The following is a 23,295-nucleotide window of genomic DNA, read 5'->3' on the forward strand; positions in this document are numbered from 1 at the left end:
ATCTATCTATCTATCTATCATCTATCTATCTATCTATCTATCATCTATCTATCTATCTATCTATCTATCTATCATCTATTATCTATCAGTTTGTCTGTCTATCTGTTTATATTCTAATAGTAAAAGAAGCTACCTTTTCTGTCAGAAACCTGAGCTCTCTGGTGCTGACGTGGGTAAGATAATGAGATACTTGGTGAGAGTACAGGAGACAGCACCACACTGTCACCTAGAGTCCTCTTTCCTGGGGAATCTTGTAAAGTGAAAAGGACAAAGCTCTTGATAGGTTGGAAAGTTGCCATCTGGAAATATCATAAGTTTCCAGGTTAGGGTCTTTGAGATAGTGAGCAAAAGGAAACTGTTAATACTGAATGTTAAGGTCTGTAGATAGGGGAGGACCTTGATGGGAAAAGGTCAGAGCTGATGGGGAAAAAAATCTCAGAAATAATCAATGTGCATAAGAAAACAAAAGCATTTTTACCCAATCAGGGTTGCCTACCGTGATAGCGCCAGAATCGATACATGTTTCCTGACTATTAGACCAGTGTCCCGCCCAGTACAGGATGTGACTAATATGCCTGTGTTCTCATTTGCCACTGTTCACTGCCATGAATCCTTTCCTGAGTCTTCTGGTTAGACTCACCTGGTACTTCATCTCAATCCATGTTTTGTAAGAAAGGACAACAGTTATTGATGATTACCCACACCAGAATGAAGAAGATGTAAAAGTGACCCAGGTTAATTAACTCTAAACTACTTTGAAGATTACTAAGTTTTAACGAATGATGCTACAAATGAAGAATTTATTGGGAACAGCGTTCAGAATGTGAGCACTGATAGATGAGTGATGAAATAGCCAGGATTAGACAATGGAATAGTCAGTACTAAAAGGAAAATGTAAGAATGAATAGACAGAGATTGGGGAAAATTTGGATGAGTTAATATTCTGGGTAAAGGAGTAGGTGCCATCTTGTTCTCTCTCTCTCTCTCTCTCTCTCTCTCTCTCTCTCTCTCTCTCTCTCTCTCTCTCTCTGTGTGTGTGTTGGTAATCTTAACTCAAGTCCCCATGCAAGCACTTTACCTACTGAACCATCCTCCCCCTAACTAAGCATTACTTAGACAAAGAAACTGGTAGTCAAATTCAACCACCATAGATTTTAGTGCATTCTATTTAGTGAAGGAACTGAATCTGTATATGTTGCAAATACTAGATATTCAATAATCTTGTACATGGTAAATAGTGGGATGGTGGCCATTGAGTATCTATATTTTGTATATTGTATGTCATACTTTTTAAAAATTTTTATTGTTTTATTTTATTTATCTACATTTCAAATGTTATCCCCCTTCCCAGTTTCCCCTATGAAAACCCCCTATCCCACCCACTCTCCCCACTGCTTCTAAGAGAGTGCTCCCCACCTATCCACACCCACTTCACTGTTATGAGGACTTAAAATGCCTGTGTGTTAGTTCTCATTAAAGGATGTGTTTCATGAGAATATGTGTACATCTTAAAGTCTATTTCCTCAGCATCTGTCACTATACGTGGTTCTTTATCAATGTCTAATAATTGTTCGTTGGGCAGAATCGTGTTTGGTCTTAAGAGGCCTGTGCTTTGATGGTTCTGTTTCAGCACTTGTTAAAGTGTGTGGCATTGGGAGAGGGAAGAATCTGTTCTTCTTGAAGTTCAGTATGTTCTTAGCTTTAGGGAAATTTAAAAGGTGGTAATTTTTTTTTAAAAAAAATCAAGGAAATCATTAAGATTCCAATTTAAAAAGATTAAAGCAAGAAACACTTCACCTGTGCTATTCATGAAAAAAAAAGTATCTTTTCAGGAGATAAAAATAAAACTTGAAATCAAATTATGTTAGCATCCAGGCAGATGGTTACTATAGCAGTGAAGGGGGAAAAAAAGACAGTAAAATTGACTAAAGATATTATTATATATATTATTCCAAAAGTTTATAAAATGATAACTTTAAGTACCAAGTTGGAATGTCAGTGGAGTCTTAGTCTTGTTCTCTCTTTATGTAAGTACCACATGAGGCCAGGAAGACTTCCTGCCCAGAAAAGTGCTGGAGGATGTGTGGATGTGTGGCGTCAAATTGTTGTGGTTTTTTTGTTTGTTTGTTTGTTTGTTTGTTTTGGTTTTTTTTTTTTTTTTTGCTATCAGAGATACCAGAGCCATCAATTATACACCTAAAAAATAATTATCTAAAGAAGAATATTTTTAATCTTAGAAAAATTCCATCCACATATACACTAAAACATGATCGTATCTATTTTCTATTTTACCCTCCAACTCTTCACATAGCCCTGTAATACATTTTTCTCCTAACTTATAATTTATGTTTTCTCCTCTCTCTTTGTCTCGGTCTGTCTCTGTCTTTCTCTCTGTCTCTCTGTCTCTCTGTCTCTGTCTCTTTCAGTGTCTGTCTCTGTCTCTCTGTCTCTGTCTCTCTGTCTCTGTCTCTGTCTCTGTCTCTCTCTCTCTCTCTCTCTCTCTCACTCCAACCCCCCACCCTACTCAGCCCAATTAGTGTTGTCTATGTGTACGTAGAGGTAGGGCTTCTGGAAGCACTGGAGAATGGAAAACTACCAATGGTTATACCCAAAGAAGAATTATTTTCTATTCCCACCAACTATCAACTGCGAGAAGCTCTTCAGTAAAGGGAGGTGTTGTGAGTTGTCATGCTATGTCATGGTACAGCATCTCCTAGAATGGCTCCTCATCCTTAAGTTCTTGTATTCTTTCTGTTTCCTCTTCCACAGTGTTTCCTAAGCCTTTGGTAAAGGCTTGATGATGAGCATATCCCCTTAGGGCTGTGTTCTCATAGTTTGTTATTCTTAGCAGGCAGACTCTGCATTGATTGCTAACAACTAAAAATAAATAAAGACACATAAATAAATAAAGACTTGGAAAACAATTTGACAACATGAACATTTAGCAAAACAGTAGCAGCTTCTTAGAACTGTGACCTCTCAGCCATGGGACTTTGACTAGATTACCAGTACCAAATAACAAATTCCCTCTTGTGGAACAAGCCTTAAATCCAATCAGAAAGCTGTCTGTTACCCCATAACCAACATGTGAACCAGTAGGCACACACTGCCTGGCTGGTAGGTAGTGCAGCATTATGTGTCCCACCTGGATAATTCTACTGATATTTTTTTTCCACCAGCACCCTGCATAGCACATCTCACTGCTACAAAAGAAGGGAGGACATTTCCCTATTGCTTTGAGATTGATTCCCTTGTGTCCTAGAGCCAAACCATGCTGTGTTTTCACCTATAGGATCATGTTATGTAGCTATGGTGGACAATAAGCAAGGGCAATGGATATAGCCTGTTTGTGCTAAAAATCATATTTTTCAAAACTGAGAAATTCTGTATATCTTCTTGATTTGCCAAAATGCCAATCCCTTGGTTTTCCACTTTTCATGATAGAAAGAGACTACAAAGTAATGAACAGGGTCAGGGATGGAGTAGCATGCACTCCAATCATGCAACTTCCTGTCTTCTGTACTATCAGAAACACTGTATTACTAAGATGCTTAAAGATCACAGGAAATGTGACTGGTCAAGGGAAAATGTATTTATTAGAACTCTTTTCATAAAGAGTACATCATGAATACAAAGCTTTATATCAGAAGAATTAGGGAGATGTGCTTGCAAATAAAGTGCTTGCTGTAGGAATGTGAGGACATGAGTTCAAATTCCTCAAACATACATAAAATTAGCACAGGTCTATAACTGTGTTTCTATGCTGAGAAGGAAGGGTCAGTTTGGAGTATCTCCCAGAAGCATATGGGCCTGCTAGCCTGCCCTAGTCAACAAAGCTCTCTTTGAAACTACATAGAAGGTGAGCACCAATACCTGAGTTTGTCTCCTGACTTCCAAACACATGCTATGACTTACATGCCCTTGAACATTCATGCACATGCATCATAAAAACATATGCACACACACACACACACATAAATAAAATTTAAAAAGTTGCTTGCTGAGGAACTTATATGGATTAGATTGAGATTTGAGGAGAAGATCATACAACAGTGGATACTTGTTGTATGCCCATTGCCAGGAGCAAACAAGAGCCATACTCAACATAGTTTTGAGTTCTGTAAAAGGATGCTCAAGATGATGGGTGAAGTGACTCTCTGCAGACACTCCTTGACACATCACCACTCAGTAAATTACCACTCTCTAAATATATATGGAATATTCTCCCAGTCCAATTAATTGAAAGGGCTCTAAACATCCACAAAAATCAGTCAAGACTTGGGAACTTCTCATTAAAATACAGATATTCTTAGGTCTTATGTTTTGTTCCTTTTACCAATTCTCTGCCAACAGAGTTTGTATCTTACTTTTTTTCCTTAGAGCTCATCAAGAGAACACAGTCATCACTCTTCTTCTAATGAGGGAATAAGAATTAGAGCCTCTAACGTAACTTATTCCTGAATTCCCACACTAGCTTTATGATTCCATATTTTAAATTGTTTACGAGTTAAGGTTGAAATGTTGGTTCACCTATGGTTAAAAGTATTCACTGCTCTTTAATTTCGATAGATTCTGGTGCAGACACGAAATTTTCTTTTTAGACCAAGATTACATCCTGGCTGTCACTTTTTATCCTTAAGAGAAGAGGCTGGATATTGTTAAATTAGACAAATAGCATTATATTCTTTACTTGAAAACTAAAGATCCTTAGAGTGTACAAAGAAGTCAGCTGACTCAGCTTACATCACCTGGTCATGAAACTCACTAGTAAACTTCAGAATAATAATGGATGTGAATTTGGAATGAATCTTGGATCTAATACTCAGCATGCATAATCTTAGAATTGCGAAGCTAAATAATATATGCTATTATGTGTTCTCTGTTATGCAAACCTGTAAAATATTTTTGTGTTCTAACTACTCTGTTAAAGATGCTGTTCACTGTGAATCTTTGGCTATTCACTATCAGAGGCTATTTTCCTCTCTCTGAAGCTTATTCCCCTCCCAGTTTGCAGCACTTTAATAATGTGAAGGGTTTCCCTCCAGAAAACCAGTGAAGCAAACAAAAGCTTCATGGAGCCCTACTGAGCGAATGAAAACACGTCACATTAATTCAGTCTCCTCCTGGTGCCCTCCTTCTAGCAACTATTTTTAAGTTAAAAAACAAACAACACTTTAAACAGAAGAATACATATACATGGAGTTTTGAGAATTTTTTTTTCCTTTTCTTTTACATGTGCTCAACAAAACCCTTCAGAAAGCTGCTGAAGCTTTCTGACATCACTGAGCCCTTTTCTGTGAGTCATTGAATTGCTGAAGCCCAGAAAATCTAATTTGGTTTAGGTCTGCTTGATAATGTAATAACACAGTAAAATGTGATTCACCAATTAGCTCACGTAATTGAATAATCAAAAACATGCTCTGAGTAGGTCACTGAGGCATACTCCATCAGCCTTGTGGTTCTGTTTTTGTTGTTGTTGTTGTTTTGTTTTTTCTGATTACAACTGTAGGTACATCTTCCATCAATGATGTTTCTCATGAAAGAGAATTGACAAATATCTGTGGTCGTAGACCAGTAGTGTACTTAGCTTCATTATTTGTTGTTTTCTTTTTGTTGTTTCATCAGCTCCCTTTTGTCCAAGTTCTTCATCGGGGAAAGGGACTGGATAGACAGTCTCTGCCTCCATAGAGTGCTTAGTCTCATGTACTATATTTAAATTGTATAAGGATGGAACCAAACTGATGTTAGCATCTTAAAGAAATCACAATTCCATATCTAGATGATTCCTACATTCTAATGGTATTGCTGAGATATACGTTAGGGAGGAATAAAAGCAATAGACAACTTGAGAGGTATTCCTCTGAAAATTTAATTGGGTAAGAAGAAATCTGTAGTAGATAAATATAGGAACTGAACATTCGGCAGATCATTTTACAGCATTTCCTCATAATTCTCTATGCACATCTGTTGAAATGTAGGTGCCTGGCTATATTCAAAATGTATTTCTCTTTCTAAATTTAAACCCACTAAAGGGTTGTTTAGGTTGTTGGAACAATTTCTAATGAGGAATTTCAAAATGTATCCTACTTTATTTATTTATTCTGTCTGAAGTATTTGAACATGCTTTCGTGGTCCATGGCTTCCCAACAAGCAAAGTGAAGGGTAGTTGGAATATGTTACTTGGACTTGAGTCACTGACTACATGGGATTTCTTAGCTGACTTGGTTTATTTAATGTAGTTTTGCTCCTCAAGAGAAAGGAGAAAAATGAGGAGCAGGAGGAAAAAGGAGTGTACAGAAGAGGAATAGAGTAGAGAAGGAGAAGATGGGGAGAAGAGGAGAAAGATCACGTGTAGTTTTGCACTGCCTTTTAAAAGGTCATACTTTTGCTTTTATTGATAAGATTTAAACTGATGCTATAGCAAGCAATTTTCTTCGTAATTATATGATTACCCCTAGATGGTTTGTAGTTCATAAACTAACAATGAATATTTTCTATTGTCCCTCATGTAAAAAGGAAACAAGTAGTAACATTCTTAAGGGATGGAATCATCATTAATTATTTTTGTAGCCTTTCATTTTATTTGAGAAAACTATAATCAAAAGTACATCATGAAGTAGATCTTCTGGAAGGACGGGTGCATGTCCCCACCCCTGTGGTTCCCCCATCACTTTTAAGTGTAGAATATCATATTCAAAATGCATTAGTAATTCTCACTCTTTTTTCTCCCTATTACTAGGTCAATGGAACAGAAATTGAATATGAATTTGAAGAAATTACATTGGAGAGGGTAAGAAAAATTTAAAATCCTTAACTTTGTATTCTACCTTCTAGGTGTAATTTGTTGTCTTGTGAAAATGCAAAATTGAATTTCTTAACCCAAAGCACCATGCCAGATTTACAGGGAGAGTATTAGTGAAATTCTTGCAGTAGAGAGCATGGGGATAAAAGATTGAATAACCAGAGTGTTCAACTTTTAAATTACGTGGCCAGGTCTTGGGGAGATGAATTGGGAAGGCAGAAATGGCCCCGGAGCTTCTGCAGCTCTATTCTGAATGCTTTGCTATTAATGATGATTTGGCGGTAGGTTTTTATGACGTACTACAAGATGTTCTCTGTCATATGATATTGATGTAATCAGATTGACAGCTACCACACATCAAACTTAAAACCCATCCACAAAGGCAGATGCACAGCATCCCTGCAGAGCTCTGAAAACTATGTGGGAAGGACCTTGCCAGTGACTTCTGACAAATAAAGGGAACTCTGCCACACAGCCCTAATGTATTTGCATAGTTTACAAAACACAAAAGAAATGTCCAAGGCCATCTAGGAAAAGATAATGTCAGAAAGCATTAACAGGATACTTATTTCTTTCTAATGGTGAGGGTAAAACTGCTTACTTACCCCCATTAGGAAATGAAGGAGCATGAATAGTTAGGGACCTACTTGGCAAATATTTCAAAGGAGTTGTCATATCCAGTGACAATGACCAGTCCCCAAAATTAGTTAATTTGGAAATAGGGATCAAAAACCTTGGTTAAAAACAAAAAACGTAAGCCGGGCATGGTGGTGCACGCCTTTAATCCCAGCACTTGGGAGGCAGAGGCAGGCAGATTTCTGAGTTCAAGGCCAGCCTGGTCTACAGAGTGAGTTCCAGGACAGCCAGGGATACACAGAGAAATCCTGTCTTGAAAACCAGAAAAGGAAAAAAAAAGCATAGCTTTAGCACAATTACATTCATAAGAGTAGATATATCTCACAACTGCTAATATTTACACTATTTAAAACAGTGAAGGCTTAAAATTATGTTTACTGCTTTATTATATAACCACATAATATTAATCATATTAAATTAAAATACTATTTCTAATAGTGAAGACTTAAAAATATGTTTACTATGTTATTACATACCCATACAATATTAATAATATCAAATTTAAATACAAGTAAATGTTAAATTATATTTCAATATCATTTTAGAATACTTTATAATTCCAAAAATACAAAGCATATCTCAATTGCATTAAACAATTTTAAAATCATTTTAATGTAGTTTTAAAATACAATCAAATATTAATTAAATCAAACTGAAAAATTTCCGAAAGTCTTAATAAAATTTTTAAAAAGTTTTGAAGTGATCTTTTCTTTGAAAAATAAAAGAGAGGGAAAGTTAAACATTGGAGAAAAGTGGTAGATCCCCCACGGTCTGGTTGAAGCTTCTCACCAGCTGAGAATCAAGGACTGCAGCACAATTTATAATACTGTTTGTGAGGGTTACTGACAGATATTAGCAAGCAATTTACTTTGTAAAGAGAGAATCACCCTTTGATGATTTGTTATTTATAATCTCAAAATGCATAATTTTTATGGTCCTCTCATACAAAAAGCAAATCCCAACACTCTGGGGAATGGAATCACTGCTAATTAATTTTGTTGTGTCATATTTCATTTTTGTAAAAACATAATCAAAAGCTCACACATGAAAGAAATATTTAGGAATGACAGGTGTGTGGTGGCAATATGGTTTGTGAGGTACAATACAAAACGAAAATGGTGAGCCATCTTAACCCAGAACCTATGCAACTGAACTGGTCTCACTGTGTACTTATTCTTCTCTCCCCGAGCTATCCTCTTTATTTAGAGATGTTTTATATGAAAATAGCAATGAACCAGATTTAAGACCTGAATGTGTATTACATTTGTTAGGACTTTGTTTATCTCTAAGACATCTTTTAGAATTTCAAACAAGGTTATTAACTTTTGTTTGCAGTGAAGTTGTCCTTACCTCCCTGCATCTCTATGACCTTAGATTTTATTGAAGCTTCTGCATTAATGTCAGGTGCACCTTGGGAACTATTCTGAGAACCCATTTATATTTATTAGCAACTCCTGAGAATGATACCCCAAGAAGTTAACAAAATCCTTTAAATAACTTGTGAACATAGTAATGTTTGACTCTCATTTGAAAAGCACACACCCCTACATAGAGCTGTCTTATTCTTTCACTGAATATCTATTTATTAATTTCTGTACTTAAAATCTATGTAGAATAATTATATTAAATACTAATTATTCCTAGTGTTACATTAAAATAGATAATATATATATATATATATATACATATATATATACATAAAAATACATACATAAATACACATATGAGACCTGAAAGTATATGCATCAATGTGTTAAAAGTACTGACATCTTATCAAGGATTTGAGTTGATTTTAGTTGCTTCTTCCTGCATATCTTCTAAACACCTTTAATAATTTTATAATACATTAATGTAAAAATAAAAAATAATTATTACCCTGTGAGCTATCACTCAAGTATGAGTTAATACTATGGAGCTTTTAAATTTTAAATTTCCTCTTTAATTTCCTGCTATTCACTTTCATGAGTCAACAGATTTTTTCATTTAAGTTTAATTTTTATTGAGTGTGATGAGTAGTCTTAAAGAAATTTACATAGGAAGTTAATTGTTTGCCAGATGGAGTCTTTAAAACATTCATTATGGACTTTGATAAAATTTTAATAGCATGCTAAATAGAGAAAGTGAAATTAGGGGAAATTAGCTCAAATGAGAGAGAGAAAGAAGAAAAACTACACACATTTGTAAATGACTACCCTCCTTTCCAGAGCTGGCAGTGTGTTTAGTGAGGCACTGTGAAAGATATAAGTTTACAGCCCATCTAAGCCCAGGGCCTATGCAACTAAGCAGGTATTAATATGTGCTTGATCCTTCTTCCTTCCCCTACTCAGTATACACACATCTTTAAGATATCACGGTTTCATTAGATTAGTGCATAGGTCAGCAGATACCTAGAAGCCAATATCAAATTAAGAGAGAGCATTCATTTGGAGTCAAGTAATGTCAGGTTCTAGTCTGGATTCTCATAGGTACTTATATTTCCTACTCTTAAGCAAACACTCCTTTTCTCTGTTTCCATGTTCTGAGACTTCCAATAATACACTAAATTGTCACTTTCCATTAATTGTACACCCCCAAATTCTCTGTGCCATGCACCGTCTTCTGCAGAGTTCTCCCACAATTCTAAAATCTCCATTAATTTCATGGTTTCCCCATAGTTTTCATCCTTTATGAATGCCATTCCTTTACAGACTCAGTGTAGCCTAGTCCAGCATTCTCAATTCCCATCTCATATATTCTTTGCACCCATTTAACATTCATCTGATTTGTTCCATGCATCAGAATCTTAGCTCTGTTAACTGGTCATTAAATCCCCTTTTATTCATTCTATGTCAACACCCAAGCTGCTGGCCATGGCGAAGGAGTCACTCAGCTTGCATTAAATTCTTAAGCATTGACCCATGACTCTCAAAACTCTCCTGAAAATTCTTATACATTTCACTAGGAAAATCACTTTCTCCTTCTCTGAGAAAACTTTCACATTTCTGTGACATCTTCAAATCTCTAAAACCCTCTCTTCCTCATGGTTACTATCAACTGAAAACTGCCCTCTGTGCATTCTTGAGACAAAGTTAGAAATGATTTCATGATTTCACTTCTATCTTATTTTTCTATGACCATGTGGCAAGGAACTTTTGCCAGGAAAGTGAAAGAACGTTTCTGTTTTCTTTTTGGAAGAGCCCTTAGTTTGTGAGCTGGGTTTCATAACTTCTTATTCGTTTGAAAATTTTGCTTCTAAGGTGATCATCTGTTCTGCGTTTTCCACTCCTCTGTGTTTTTCCTTTGACATGAACATGGCATAATATCTCTTACTAACGAGATGACTCACTCGACCAAATGTGTCCCTGCCATATTACCCAGCTTTTGCCATATTAGACTCTTTTGCTTGTAGGACAAATGCATAGTTTTATTTACTATGCTTTATTTGCCCATTTTCTCTTTTCTTTTAGTTGTTGTTCTTTTCTTTTCTTTTGAGATAAAGTCTCACTTTTATGGCCTAGCACTTGCATTGCAGAGAGGATGAGCTCAATCTTGCAACAATCCTCCTGCCTCCCAAATGCCAGAAGTGCCAACTTCTACAATAAAATGCCTAACGCTTACTTCATTTTAACCTACTTATGGTCCATCCTACACACACAGAGGCAATTTAAATTTATCTCTGTCATAGTTATGACATTTTCTGTCTTGCACAATCAGAGCATCAATTCTCAGTCCTAATTGATTTGTCAGGATCATTTGGTATAGGTGTTTAGCTGTCACTAGGTCATCAAAGATGTCTTCTTTTGAAAAAAAAATTAGAACGTAATATTTTTCTGTGCTCTCCTTGCTTTGCCAGCTTCCATGTTGTGGTTTCCTTGCTATTGCTCCTGAAAGTGGTGTATTGTGTCAGATACCAAGTGAAAATACCTAGCCAGCACTCCTGCTAGAGTGCCATATCTCATCCAGATTCACACCTTAAACGCCTCAGTTGACTCCCCTCCTGAATCTGAAGCTGTGACCTTGTTCCTCAGCTATTGTGCCCAGCTAACTGTCAATCTCACATATTTGTTTAAATACCAGTGGGTCCCCTTCGCCTGGACTGCCCCCTCTGTCCAAAGCTGCTTCTCTTTTAACAGTCCTTGTCTGAGCTAAGTGGATCTGCTCTTTCCCTTATTATCCAGCCAAAACTATCTCTGAAGTATCATTTATTTATATTCTTCAGGAACTATGAGTAGGACGATATATCCTTCTATAAAATACATATATCAAAACCAACCTGTTTTTCTTACCTATGAAAGCCAGCTCACCCATGCTTGGACCACTCAGGTTGCCTAGTTCACTGTTCTCCAAGTAATTAGGGTAGTAGTTTTCAAAATGTAATACAGGCTGCACCACTTTTATTATTAAAAACAAAACAATGCACAAACTGTAAGTTCATGTAGAAGGGTTATGATTTTTGTACCTTTGGATTACTGGCAACTAACAACAAAAACAGTAAGGAAAAGATAGGTTACAGAAGGACTTATTGTTCATCTCTTGTAAACTGCCTATTAAGACTTAGAGGCTGTTTGTCTTTTTTCTTTTTCCATAGTCATGTATGTGATGTGTATATAGAAGCCCAAGGTTGATTTCTGGGATGATCCTTAATCATTTTCTGCCTTATTCATTGTGCCAATGTCTGTGAATCATTGAGAAATTGAACTCACCTGATGTGGCTAGTCTTGACTACAAGTTTGTTCCGGGGATCACCCATGCGTCTCATAAGGCTGGGAAGAGCGGTGGGCTGCCATGTTTACCTAGCATCTAAGTGAGATTTGGTGATCTGGAGTCTCACACTAATACTTGCCTTGCAAGCACTTTAACTAAATATCAAGAAGTCTATCTTGCCCTGGCTCCTTTTAATAGTAAGGTTTCTCAATAGTAATGGTATACTTCTGAGAGCCGACATATTAATAAAATGAGGTATTAAGAATATATGTGCGTGATATTATAAACATTTGCATTGATTGATTCAATTTCAAGCATCATCGGAGATAAGTACAAACACCTTAGGTTCATTCCCTCATATGAAAACTGTGGTACACAAAGAGTTCAAATTCATCTCAACAGCAACTATAGAGTGAGTATTTTAGAACAGATTTTATACCAGGCTCCATGCAACTCCTTCACTGTCCTTCCAGTAGCAGAGGTACAAGTGACACATACCCTTTCTGATTATTGCTACAGTGTACAGATTATTTTAGGCAAATGAGATACAGAAGTGACTGAGTGTGTAGGAATAATGGACAAAATCCTATTTCATATGTTGCATAACACTAGAATAGTAAATAGTAACCAGGAAGAAGAACAGAGTGGAAATCTCCCCCCCCCCCCAAAAAAAAAATGAGTAGTTCTATGACACACTTCAGCTGGACTATGGGCAATGAGAAGAAAGTAAGCATATAGCAAGAAGCAAAAAGAGAAAACCTTTCCAACACAAGCAAACAGCTGTTCAAAGGCCCCCAGAAGAGTCACATGCTTAGATTGTTTAGGATGAATGAAATAAGGACTGGAAGGAGACAGGTTAGAGAGACAGAACAGGTGAGGAAATGAATGCCCTGGTTAACATTGCAAGTTAGCTAATTTAGGTCTGAAGGCCTGAAGAGTTTAGTCATTCCAGTGGCATAGTCATATTTGTGGTGTGAAAACATTGCTTTGGCTGTAGCACGGCATCTTCCTGTCATAGGGCTAAGAAGAAAGTGCAGGTGTGCCACACAACACATAATTAATGGGGAAATTGGCCAATAGTGAATGAAAATAGACTTCCTAAATGTACTAGAAATTATAGAACCAGCTGGGTGGTGACGGCTCATGTCTCTAACCCTAGAACTTGGGAAACAGAAGAGGTGGATCACTGTTAGTCCTAGGACTGCTTAGTCTACAGAAAGAAACCCAGGACAGACAGACAGGACTACACAGAGAAACCCTATCTAAGGTGGAAAAATTATAGAATTGATCTCTATTATTTTTTAGGATGGAAGAGAGGAGTTAAAGATGCCTACAGAACAAATTCCTGTTACTAACAGACACTCAGCCAGGGGCATGTGTTATCTCTCAAGCCTTACTGATGCCCAGGGTTATCTGTCACTTTAGATGAGTAACTACCATGCCTCTGAGTGATTTGTCAGTGTTCTATATAGGAGGCTATCAGACTGTGAATTCCTGGTATGATTTACACCACAAGAAGCTATTTCACTTGTTTGGATAATAGATTTAGCATGGCTGGGAAACCTTGACCAAAATGCATGACTGTGGTTGAACAAAGATGCATGTCTGGTGCCTCCTATAACGTCCCTCAGTCATTAACAAGATAGGGATATTCTTTTCAACTGGTAAGATAATCAAAGCTTGTAGCCATTTCTTAAAGTATAAATCTGTGACTTTTCTTGGTTGTTATTTTACTCACAAATAAGGCAGAAAAAAGTAATTGACATATTTCGTCTTAAAAATTCTCACAGATGAATCTCAGTTTTAGTACAAAGTGAGTTACATGGGAATTTTGAAAATAATTCTTATGAAATAATGGGTTACCCATTAAAGGTATCCAATGGCCTGACCAGCTTCATCCAGATGTCTTGAAGGTTTGATTTGTTTAGGCCATATTGTTTGATCCCACATTATTGATCATTGTGAAATTTTCTAAATTCAAATATAATTAAATATCTATTGCATCAAGTAATGTGGAGAACTGGGCTTCTGAGCACCTCATTTTTTCTAGGCTGCCTTAGTTCTTTTCAGTTACTAGTAATAAAAATGATAATCAGAGCCCAAAAAGATTGTGGATGAGTTTTCAATATTGTATAGCCAACCATAGCAAGGGCTCATTCAAGTTTTGTTAAGTAATTTTAGATAATAGGTTATTTCCTCACACAAATTCCATTGTATGTTTAACTATGCTATATCTTTTCAGTATGCTTGAAACAGATGCATGTGTTTAGCCCTCAAAGTGACACCAAGGGAATGTGGTAGAACCTATTCAGGAGGTGGAGCCCAGTGGAAATCCCTTAGGACATTGGAGTGTGCCCTCCAAATGTACTTCACAAGTAATGTCTTGATAGTTCTTTTCACAATCTTTACAAGGAGGGAACCCATTTCTGTTCTCTATTTTCTCTGGAAGAGATGGGACCATTGCTTTCATGTCACTCCTACTGTGGAGCATCTCTGGCTACTGCTCTCACCAGAAGCCATGTACCCATTTTGTTCAATCTTGCCTCCAAAACTGTGAGTTAAATAGGTCTTTTATATTTCTAAGTTAGATCTCCCAGGTATTTTATTATAGTGACACAAAGCTGACTAATGCACTGCCTGACAGAATCTTCCCTGTTTTCTAAGTGATAATCGGATCTCTTACTACTGACGAGAGATGGTAAAAAAACAAGTTTTTGAAGTAGAATATTCGTGACAGGCTATAAGCCACTTAATACATTCTCCATTAAAGCAACCTGTTACTGTTTTCCTTCTTTCGATAACAAAAGAACAATTTTTCAAAATGGTAGGCAGAATGACGGCTAGTGACAGGTCTGTGAATTTAGGTCTCTATTATCTAGAAAAAAAGAAAATACTCTGATTTAAGAGCCAACAGTTTTTCATTTGTGAAGAAAACCTTTCACTATATTAACTATAGAACTCAGATGTCAAAGAAAAAACTGGTAGAACTAAAGTTCCTAGGTATCTGCAGAATCATTAATCTAACTTTTCTTTGAATGTAAGCCTCAAAGTCTCAGGATCAAGATGTGCCTAGTAAACATACCTCAAAGGGCATATTTAGATTAATTAACATCAGGAGCTTTCAGCAAAAACTCGGCTGCTGACTTCAATTTTCTTTCTTTCTTTCTTTCTTTCTTTCTTTCTTTCTTTCTTTCTTTCTTTCTTTCTTTCTTTCTTTCTTTCTTTTTAACCTAGCAGCTCCCAGCTGAGTTATCTTCCCTTTCCAACTTTAAAATCCTGTTACCAGAATATTAACTAGCACTGTGTGTCTATGCCTGAACCTTAGTGGACCTCATCTATACTGACCCATAGGGTTTCTTAGCCTTGTGCTATCCTTCTTTCAGATGGGTCTTAACTTTTCACTGGTATGTCCATAATGATACTTCCTCAATGAATTGCTTTTAGGAAAAAGAGATATCTATATTTATAAAAGTATCTTAGTCTGTTTGCATTTGAACTAACAGAGTGCCATAGATTGGGAAATTTATGAAAAAAAAAATGGTTTATTTGGTTCAGCTCTGGAACGTGGAAAGTCTACGAGAACAATGTCAATGTCTGCCGAGAGCCTAGGGCCGCTTCTTAATAAGGCAGAAGGGCAATCAGGCATGCCCTGTATCCACTCCTTAGATAATTGCTTTGATCCTATGACGATTCCAATCTGCTCATGAAGACAGTGCCTTCATAAACTGCCGCTGCTTAAAGTCTTCTCGCTCCATACTAGAAAAGGGGCAGTTAAATTTCAACCTGAGTTTTAAGGATGCTATGAAAACCATAGCAAAAGACATGCATAGGAAGGATAGGTCTCTATCATGACCAAAATGAGCCTTGTAATCTGAGGGAATACTTCTCTGTGACCTACCTCAACAATGTATAGAAGATTTATAATGTTGGGCTGTGTGTGTGCCATGTATATTCAGGACTATGACAGAAGTTCTGAAACTGGAGAATCTTGGAACTAGCAAAGGTCCAGGGAGCTGAATAGAAGGATGCCCAGCAGGCACACCTGACCTACTGAATTTTAGATCTTGAAAAGTGACAAATGTTTGTGCATTTGTCATTGACAACTGAGTGAAGCCTAACAGGCTATATTTTCTTCTAGCTCAACCGCCGGGTTATCAGGAACAATAAACTACCACTTTTAGTACTTGCCACAACTATCAGGCTAGCAGAAATATAACCAGCAATTCTTACTACTTTGATTCTTCACTTTTCAGACATATCCACAACTATTTCATAATTTTCCAACGTTGTTTGGTGACTAGAAAATTTGCCTATTACTTGGTCATTTCTCCTCCTGCGAAATTGCATTGACATCCATCGTCTTTTTCCAAGTTGACCCTATGAGCCTCCTAGTTTGTACTTTAACCCTTTCCACCAGACAGATGTTTGTGGCTTGTCTGCCTGTTGATTTTTTCTTACCATATTCTCAACTGTCCTGAAGTTTGCTACAGATGGCTGTCTTTCCCGACATGACCCAGGACTGTGAACTCCAGGAATGAGCCATGGTTGTTCTGCTGCTAACACATCAGTATGTTCCTAGACATCTTGAAAGGAGAGTGTGTAACCTATTCCAGTTTCATCAGGGGCAAGTCTACAACTGCTTAGAATTCTGAGACAGAAGTCTATCGCCTTCCAGAAAACAAGGAGTTTCTAAGAGAGAGAAGCAGCTGGAAGCCATTTTATAACAGGAGAGACTCCCTGCTTCCAAATGAACCCAGCATTTTAGATGACAGAGTAAATAAATGGTAGAGAAAACAGCCTTGGTTACATCTTGTAACCATGAACAGACCAGCCCTGAAAACCTCTGTCTGAATTTTTGTTACAGGAAATAATCCATACCCGTCATGGTGTTTTGCTGTTTGAATGGAGCCTTGTGTTGTCTTTAAGGAAAACAAACTCTAAGTGTTGTAGGTGATTATAAAAACCCCAAGGAATTTGCTTAGGACCCTCATAAATGTGCCTCAAAACATTCCTCTCAGAGAGCTGTCTTCTTTCCTGCCACATTTCATGGAATTGGATTCTCTCTCCACTCTTGCAGACACCCATGTGGCAATGCTATCCGATGCCCTCCTTTCCAGTCTCTCGGCCTTTTCAAAGGATTCCTCCCTTCCCCTTCTCTGCCTATCTCCCCATTTTTCCAAAAGGTTTAGCACTCTGTTGCTGAATTTATTGCTGCTTTGTCCTACCTGACCCTGAAGAACAAATACCTGTTTGACTGGAGACAATGGAAAAAGGGGAGAAGCCCAGGAAAAAGGAAAAATCCTGGTATCTAAATACAGTGCTCTTTCAGAGAGATGTGTAGTAGAGACGCCCAAAAGTTATTTTAAGTGTTAGAGACATCATTAGAATGTATAGGTTTAACTGTTTATATTTTATCATTTACTTTGACAAGCTTGATGCTTTTTAATATTTTAAATAATCTTTTGGAGAAAATGAATGCATGTATGTATTCTGAAGCTATTCATAGGCATCAGAATTTCCATGTTAAATGATCTGATTCTAAAAGCATGATGGCCATGCTGTCATGGTGAAGAAAAGGACATCTTTAATTTCAGATAATTAATTTTGTTGATCTTAAAATTGCTCCTCACCATATTATTGTAATTTCACCTGAACAACTTCAACAGTATTCAACCCAGATTGCATATCTCTTTTGAAAAGTCCACACTCCACCATAGTAAGCTTGCCCATCCTCACTATCCCCTCTAGGCCTCCTACTTGTCAGTGAGTATCTCATATCTACCTTTTATTGGCTAATAATTATGTCCATGGTTTATTTGTTTTGTAGCCACAACATGTGAGGTAAGATGAGTGATGCTCAATGTTTAAGATGAAATTCTGCAAAGACATTAAACTAACTAGGATTAACCACTCACAAATTAATGCCCCACCATCTCACAAGTTTGTATCTTGCTGCCATTTTAGTTTTTGGAGATGGAAGCTGATTGTCTTGTGAGGAGTTCCCCAAAGGGACTGCACTGATATACAGTGAGAGATAAGAGAACATTTAGTAAGAAATGGTACAAGTTATGTATGGATGCCAAGAGTTGGAAAGTCAGAAAAATCAAAGTATGATTCCATCTGAGTCTAGGGCCAGTGTCCTACAAAAAGTCAAGTGGGAAATGACAAGTTTAAGAAGAAGCCATGGGTTTGGCTTTGGGGCCACTATCTCAGGCAATAAAATATCTATATCTTCTTTACACAGAGAGAGTTCTCTCTGCTACCTTCTTTGCCTACCTGGGCTCTGTTGATGAGTGCACATTTCTTTACCCAGACTGCTAATTCACATGTTAATTCTTTTGGAAATACCCTCAAAGATACAGCCAGAAATAGTGTTTTACCAGCATTCTGGCTATCTTTAGCCTAGCATACTGATATGTAAAACTAACCCTCACACTGACCAAGACGTTGTTTTGTTACATTTGGATTTGTAAATCATAATCTAGAATGGAAATTTTTCAGCAGAAGTGACACCAATCCTTTCTTTGCTTTGCATTGGATAAATTAAGCCACCATTACATACAGAGTCCACAAACTGAATAGCAAGACATTGCTGGACAGTGCTAAAATAACCAAAACAAAAGTCACGGGCCCAAGACCCAGGCTAATAGCAAGGATCCAATACCGCCCTTCGGTTACAGTCATTGAACTGTCATTAGGAAACTACAGTTTCCAGAGGTTAGTAATGAGTTCAAGGTTGTAAGAGAACAGCAGGAGTCCTTTTTCTTTTGAATATGGTACAATTTCCCTACCAAAAGCTAGCAAGAACTGGTAAGATCTTAGTAATGAGAAAAAGCCAATTAGTATCTTAATATCCAATTTTGGTAACTAAAATATGACTTCATAAAGCCAGTATAACCAATGAGTTTATGCCACTCTATATGTGGTCAGTGTTTAAATAAGTCTTTTGAGGAGATGCCTGCAACCACTGATAGAGCATTTGCTACCATGGTTCCTATCCACTTTCATTTTACCAGAACTAAAGGGAAATTGGGAGATTAAATCTTCAAGTCCCCAAACAGCTGAAAGAGTTCTTGCTTTAATCTTTTTCCCTTTATAGTTTTTATCTTGATTTTTTTCAGTAGTATGCTAATAAGAGGTACAAGAAAAAAGACAATTTTTTCTCTCAAAATAATGTGTATATATATTTAACATATAATACATAAACATACATGTGTGAGTATAGCTATGAACCTATATTCATACATAAACATTTTGTTAAATTATTTCATTGTATTGTGTATATACATATCCTATATGCATATACATTCATTTCAGTTATCTATATTTATATATGTACAAATAGATAATATATCATTGAATGGATAGCTCTATGAGTAAATAGACAGGAGGAAGAAATGTTCTTTGTAAGCTGGAGCCAATGCTTATGATCTAGAGGTTGTGATGGTAGCAACTACAAGGATGCACTATTGTCCTTATAGAAGGATTTATATCATTCAGTAAGGTTGAACCTTGTCCTAGTTAGTACTGTTAACTTCACACAGCCTAGAATAACCTGAAGAACATATCCGTTGAATAATTATATTTGTCACGTTGAGCATTTATCAGTGGGCGTGTCTGTGAGGCATTGTCTTGACTGATGATGGACATGTGTACTTAGTTACTTTTCTGTTGTTGTGACAAACACCACAACCAAAAGTGACTAATGGAAGAAAGGCTTTATTTTGGGCGGTAGCTCCTGGAGGGTAAGGGCACCAAGTTCATCAGGAGGCAGGGCAGCAGGTGGAGGGACTGGCTGAAGAATCAGGAAACTGAGATACTACATCTTCAACTGAAGCACAAAGCAGGGAATGAGAGCTGGAAGTGGGGCTGAGCTATGTATTCACAAAACATATAACCCCCACCTCCACTCTGCCTCATTCCCCCAACACCCCACTCTCCAACAACTCACCCCCAAGACCCCAGCCCTAGTGATGTACATCATCCTGCTAGGCTATACTTCCCCACTACCTTTCCCTATCAATTCCATCAATGGGGGTCAAGTGTTCCTATATCTGAGCCTGGGGGGGGGGTAGTCTCATTTAAATTTCTACAGTGCGGAATACACTGTTCCCTGGGCATGTTGCCTTATATTGTATAAGAAAGCTAGCTAAGTATGAGCATGCTGAGTTAGCATTCAGTTATCATTCATCATTTCTACTTTAAGTTCCTTCCCTGACTTCCCTCTGTCATGGACCATAGCCTGCTAAGTGGAATAATCCTTTTTCTCTCTTAGATTTTTTTATGGTGGTGATATTTGCCATAGCAGCAGACTCTGAAACTAGAAAATACCTCATGTATTAATTATCTATGATGATTATCCCCTGTCATAAAAGTAATTCTGCCATATGAGATCAGGGCCACTGTTTTAAAAACAAACACTGTTTAAGAAAGAACTAAAGGCATTTGTCCCATGATCAGCAAAGCACTGTGTGGCAGAGCAGATTAATCTGCGAGTTACACTAGCATTGCTCAGTGCCACCTGCAGGTGCAGGAAAAATGAAAAACCTTTTAGGGGTAAATGGCTTATTTTTCTGACAAGCTGTGATTTAGATCACCTCCAAGGTTTTACTGCATTTATCATCAGGAAAATTAAATCAAATGATATATCATCCTTTATTAGCATTCTAGATGCAGTTGCAAGACAAAGACAGAGATAGATAGTGATGTACTTTTTCTGTTTAACAGTATTTCTTATTGCTTGTAAATATGCCATGATCTCCTTGCATAATCTCCGTCTGCTTAAGTTATGCTCAAATGTCAGTAAGACCACTATAAAACTTTGAAGAAAAAAAAAAAACAGAAAGTGATATTTCTTTTGTATATTTGGCATCTTCTTAATGAAGGAAAACTAACATAAGTATCATTCCAATTATATATATTGGAAATTTTCTGAAAGTAGATCCATATTTTCTGAAAGAAAATTAGCAAGCACACGGCAGACACAGTCATTTCATTTACTTGATATAATACCCGCATTTTTGGTATATCTCATATTTTAGTATTCCTACATTATTTTCACATTATGTGTTGATAGTTCATTTCCTCCTTCAAAGTGTTACATGAAATAAGAAAACAAATCCTGGTGCTTTTCATTTTTCCAAAGAGCAAAAGAACACACAGACCACTTAGTGTTTCTTTGGGTTCCCCAAGGCCACTGAATGCATGACGAAGGCCATCTTGACCCTCCAGCCCAGCTCCTTCCTGTAATCCCTTGCTGTGCTTCTGACTGTCTTTAACACTAAAAGCTTGCAAATCATTTGCCTTCTCCAGTAATGCTGCCCAAACATCGAAATACAGTCCATGATTTCTCATCCAAACTAAGCTGAAATCAGAGACAGGCATTCTCTCCTAACAAATCACATTGTTAAACACTGCCAAATAATTTGTACCTGCCCTTTGAAAGGCAACTGTCATAAATGTTAAAGGCCGTGACATTGTTTCACTTACTGTGGTCTCTTTCTTGCCTTCTCATAAAGACTCTGAGATTTTAAATATTCCTATTTGAAAGACTTTTGTTACATGGATTTGGTTTGATTTTTTTTTTCTGTATTATCTACCAAGTATTTTTATTTCAATTTTTTCCCAAGACAGCAAAGTATTTTGAGGGTAGCCTTTGCAGTGAGAAGTCAAATTATAACCTCAGCGTGTTACAGATTTGTGAATGTGACCAGGTTACTCTGTGCCTCAGTATTGATGCCTGTTCAAGTGAGATTATACTAATACCCACCTCAAGGGCTCTTTTGAAGTATAGATAAATGCATGAGTATGACATTTAGCACTTGTAAACAATGTCTGGTTCCAGGGAGTGTTACAAAAGGGCCTCAGAAATGTTGTCATTGATATTAGTCTACTTTTTGTCTCTTGAAGACCTTGAGAAGCCAATGTCCACTTTCTTCTTGTCTTGTCTTTCTGACTCCTCTTCTTTCTTCATTGTTCCCTGTGTAGTTTCCTCCCTTTGGCAATGTTTATGATTATTATTCTTCCTCCTAATATTTCCTCACCTCTTGTTCATCAGAGAAGATATTGCTCAGCCCAGGTTTGATCCCTAGCATCAAAAACAAATTCATTGCACAGACAGGTATTAAATGCCCATAGTGGTACCAGCGGTTGCTGACTTGTTGGTTACTTTCTCTGTGACAAGTGTATGAAATGCTATGATAGAGTGGTGTCTCCAGGTTCCTTGGAGAGCCTAAGAGTTAAAAGGGATGCCACTGAGTAAATAGTATCATTGCTCAAACAGGACCTACCCTACATTGCCAGCCAATCTTTGCCATTTTCTTAATCTATAAAATGATTCCATGATAAATGCCTACAGCAAGGGGAGACTGGATCTTTTCAAGCTCTTTCTGTTGCAGAGAAATAAAAATCCAGGCATTTGCATGGGACAGTTGTTAAAATGAAGCATGTCCAAGAGTATGCTTCTGGGGGCCTACTTTCAGTGATAAGATATGTGAGAGTCAATATATTTCACAAGGAATGTTATTACGGCTTTAAGACTAAATTCACGCTGGCATCCTTAGCCACTTCCTCTTCTTTAAATTCACGCTGGCATCCTTAGCCACTTCCTCTTCATGCACAACACTTAGAGACTGGCTGTCTTCAGCCTGGAATGTTTAGATATGAATTATATAGTACAAGCGTTGCAGTGCAGTCTGTCACATCTGGCAGTGCCTCAAGTGATCAGAGGTGAGCAGATCTACTTCGCCAACACCATCAGCTGCAGTTGGATTGCTGTATACTGCGCTGCTGAGGCAACCCATAAAATGTTGATTTGGTTTCTGACTAGAAAGAGCCGATTTTCCAATATGTAGAAAAATGTATCTAACCTTTGGTTAATGAGGGATATAGGTTATAGAAAACATGAAGGAACTAAAATTTAAGAACAGTTATTACACCATAGAATCACAGCAAAAAAAAAATCATTGAGCAAGCACAAAACAACAACAACAAAAATAGAAATATGAACAGAAGGACCCAGGACTAGTCACCTAATATTCAATAAAGGTGTCAAAACTATTACATTGGAGAAAAGACAGATTCTTGAACCAATTTTGCTGGGAAAAAATAAAAACTAGATATCGACATGTAGGAAAAGGAAGAAAGGAAGGAAGGGAGGGAGGGAGGGAGGGAGG

The 23,295-nt window shown here is 37.2% G+C and overlaps 1 protein-coding gene across 23 annotated transcripts in view; it reads left to right on the top strand.

The window, feature by feature from the left end:
• The window catches only part of Dlg2 (discs large MAGUK scaffold protein 2), a 1,883,913-nt gene that overhangs the window by 1,272,963 nt on the left and 587,655 nt on the right, over positions 1-23,295 (top strand). For all 23 annotated transcript variants that reach the window (XM_029535332.1, XM_029535281.1, XM_029535286.1 and 20 more), the window contains one exon: positions 6,740-6,790. In XM_029535332.1, the coding sequence (XP_029391192.1) occupies positions 6,740-6,790 (51 nt within the window). The remainder of the gene's footprint in view (positions 1-6,739; positions 6,791-23,295) is intronic.

Source organism: Mus pahari, chromosome 1, assembly GCF_900095145.1.
Source record: "Mus pahari chromosome 1, PAHARI_EIJ_v1.1, whole genome shotgun sequence".
Classification (NCBI taxonomy): domain Eukaryota; kingdom Metazoa; phylum Chordata; class Mammalia; order Rodentia; family Muridae; genus Mus; species Mus pahari.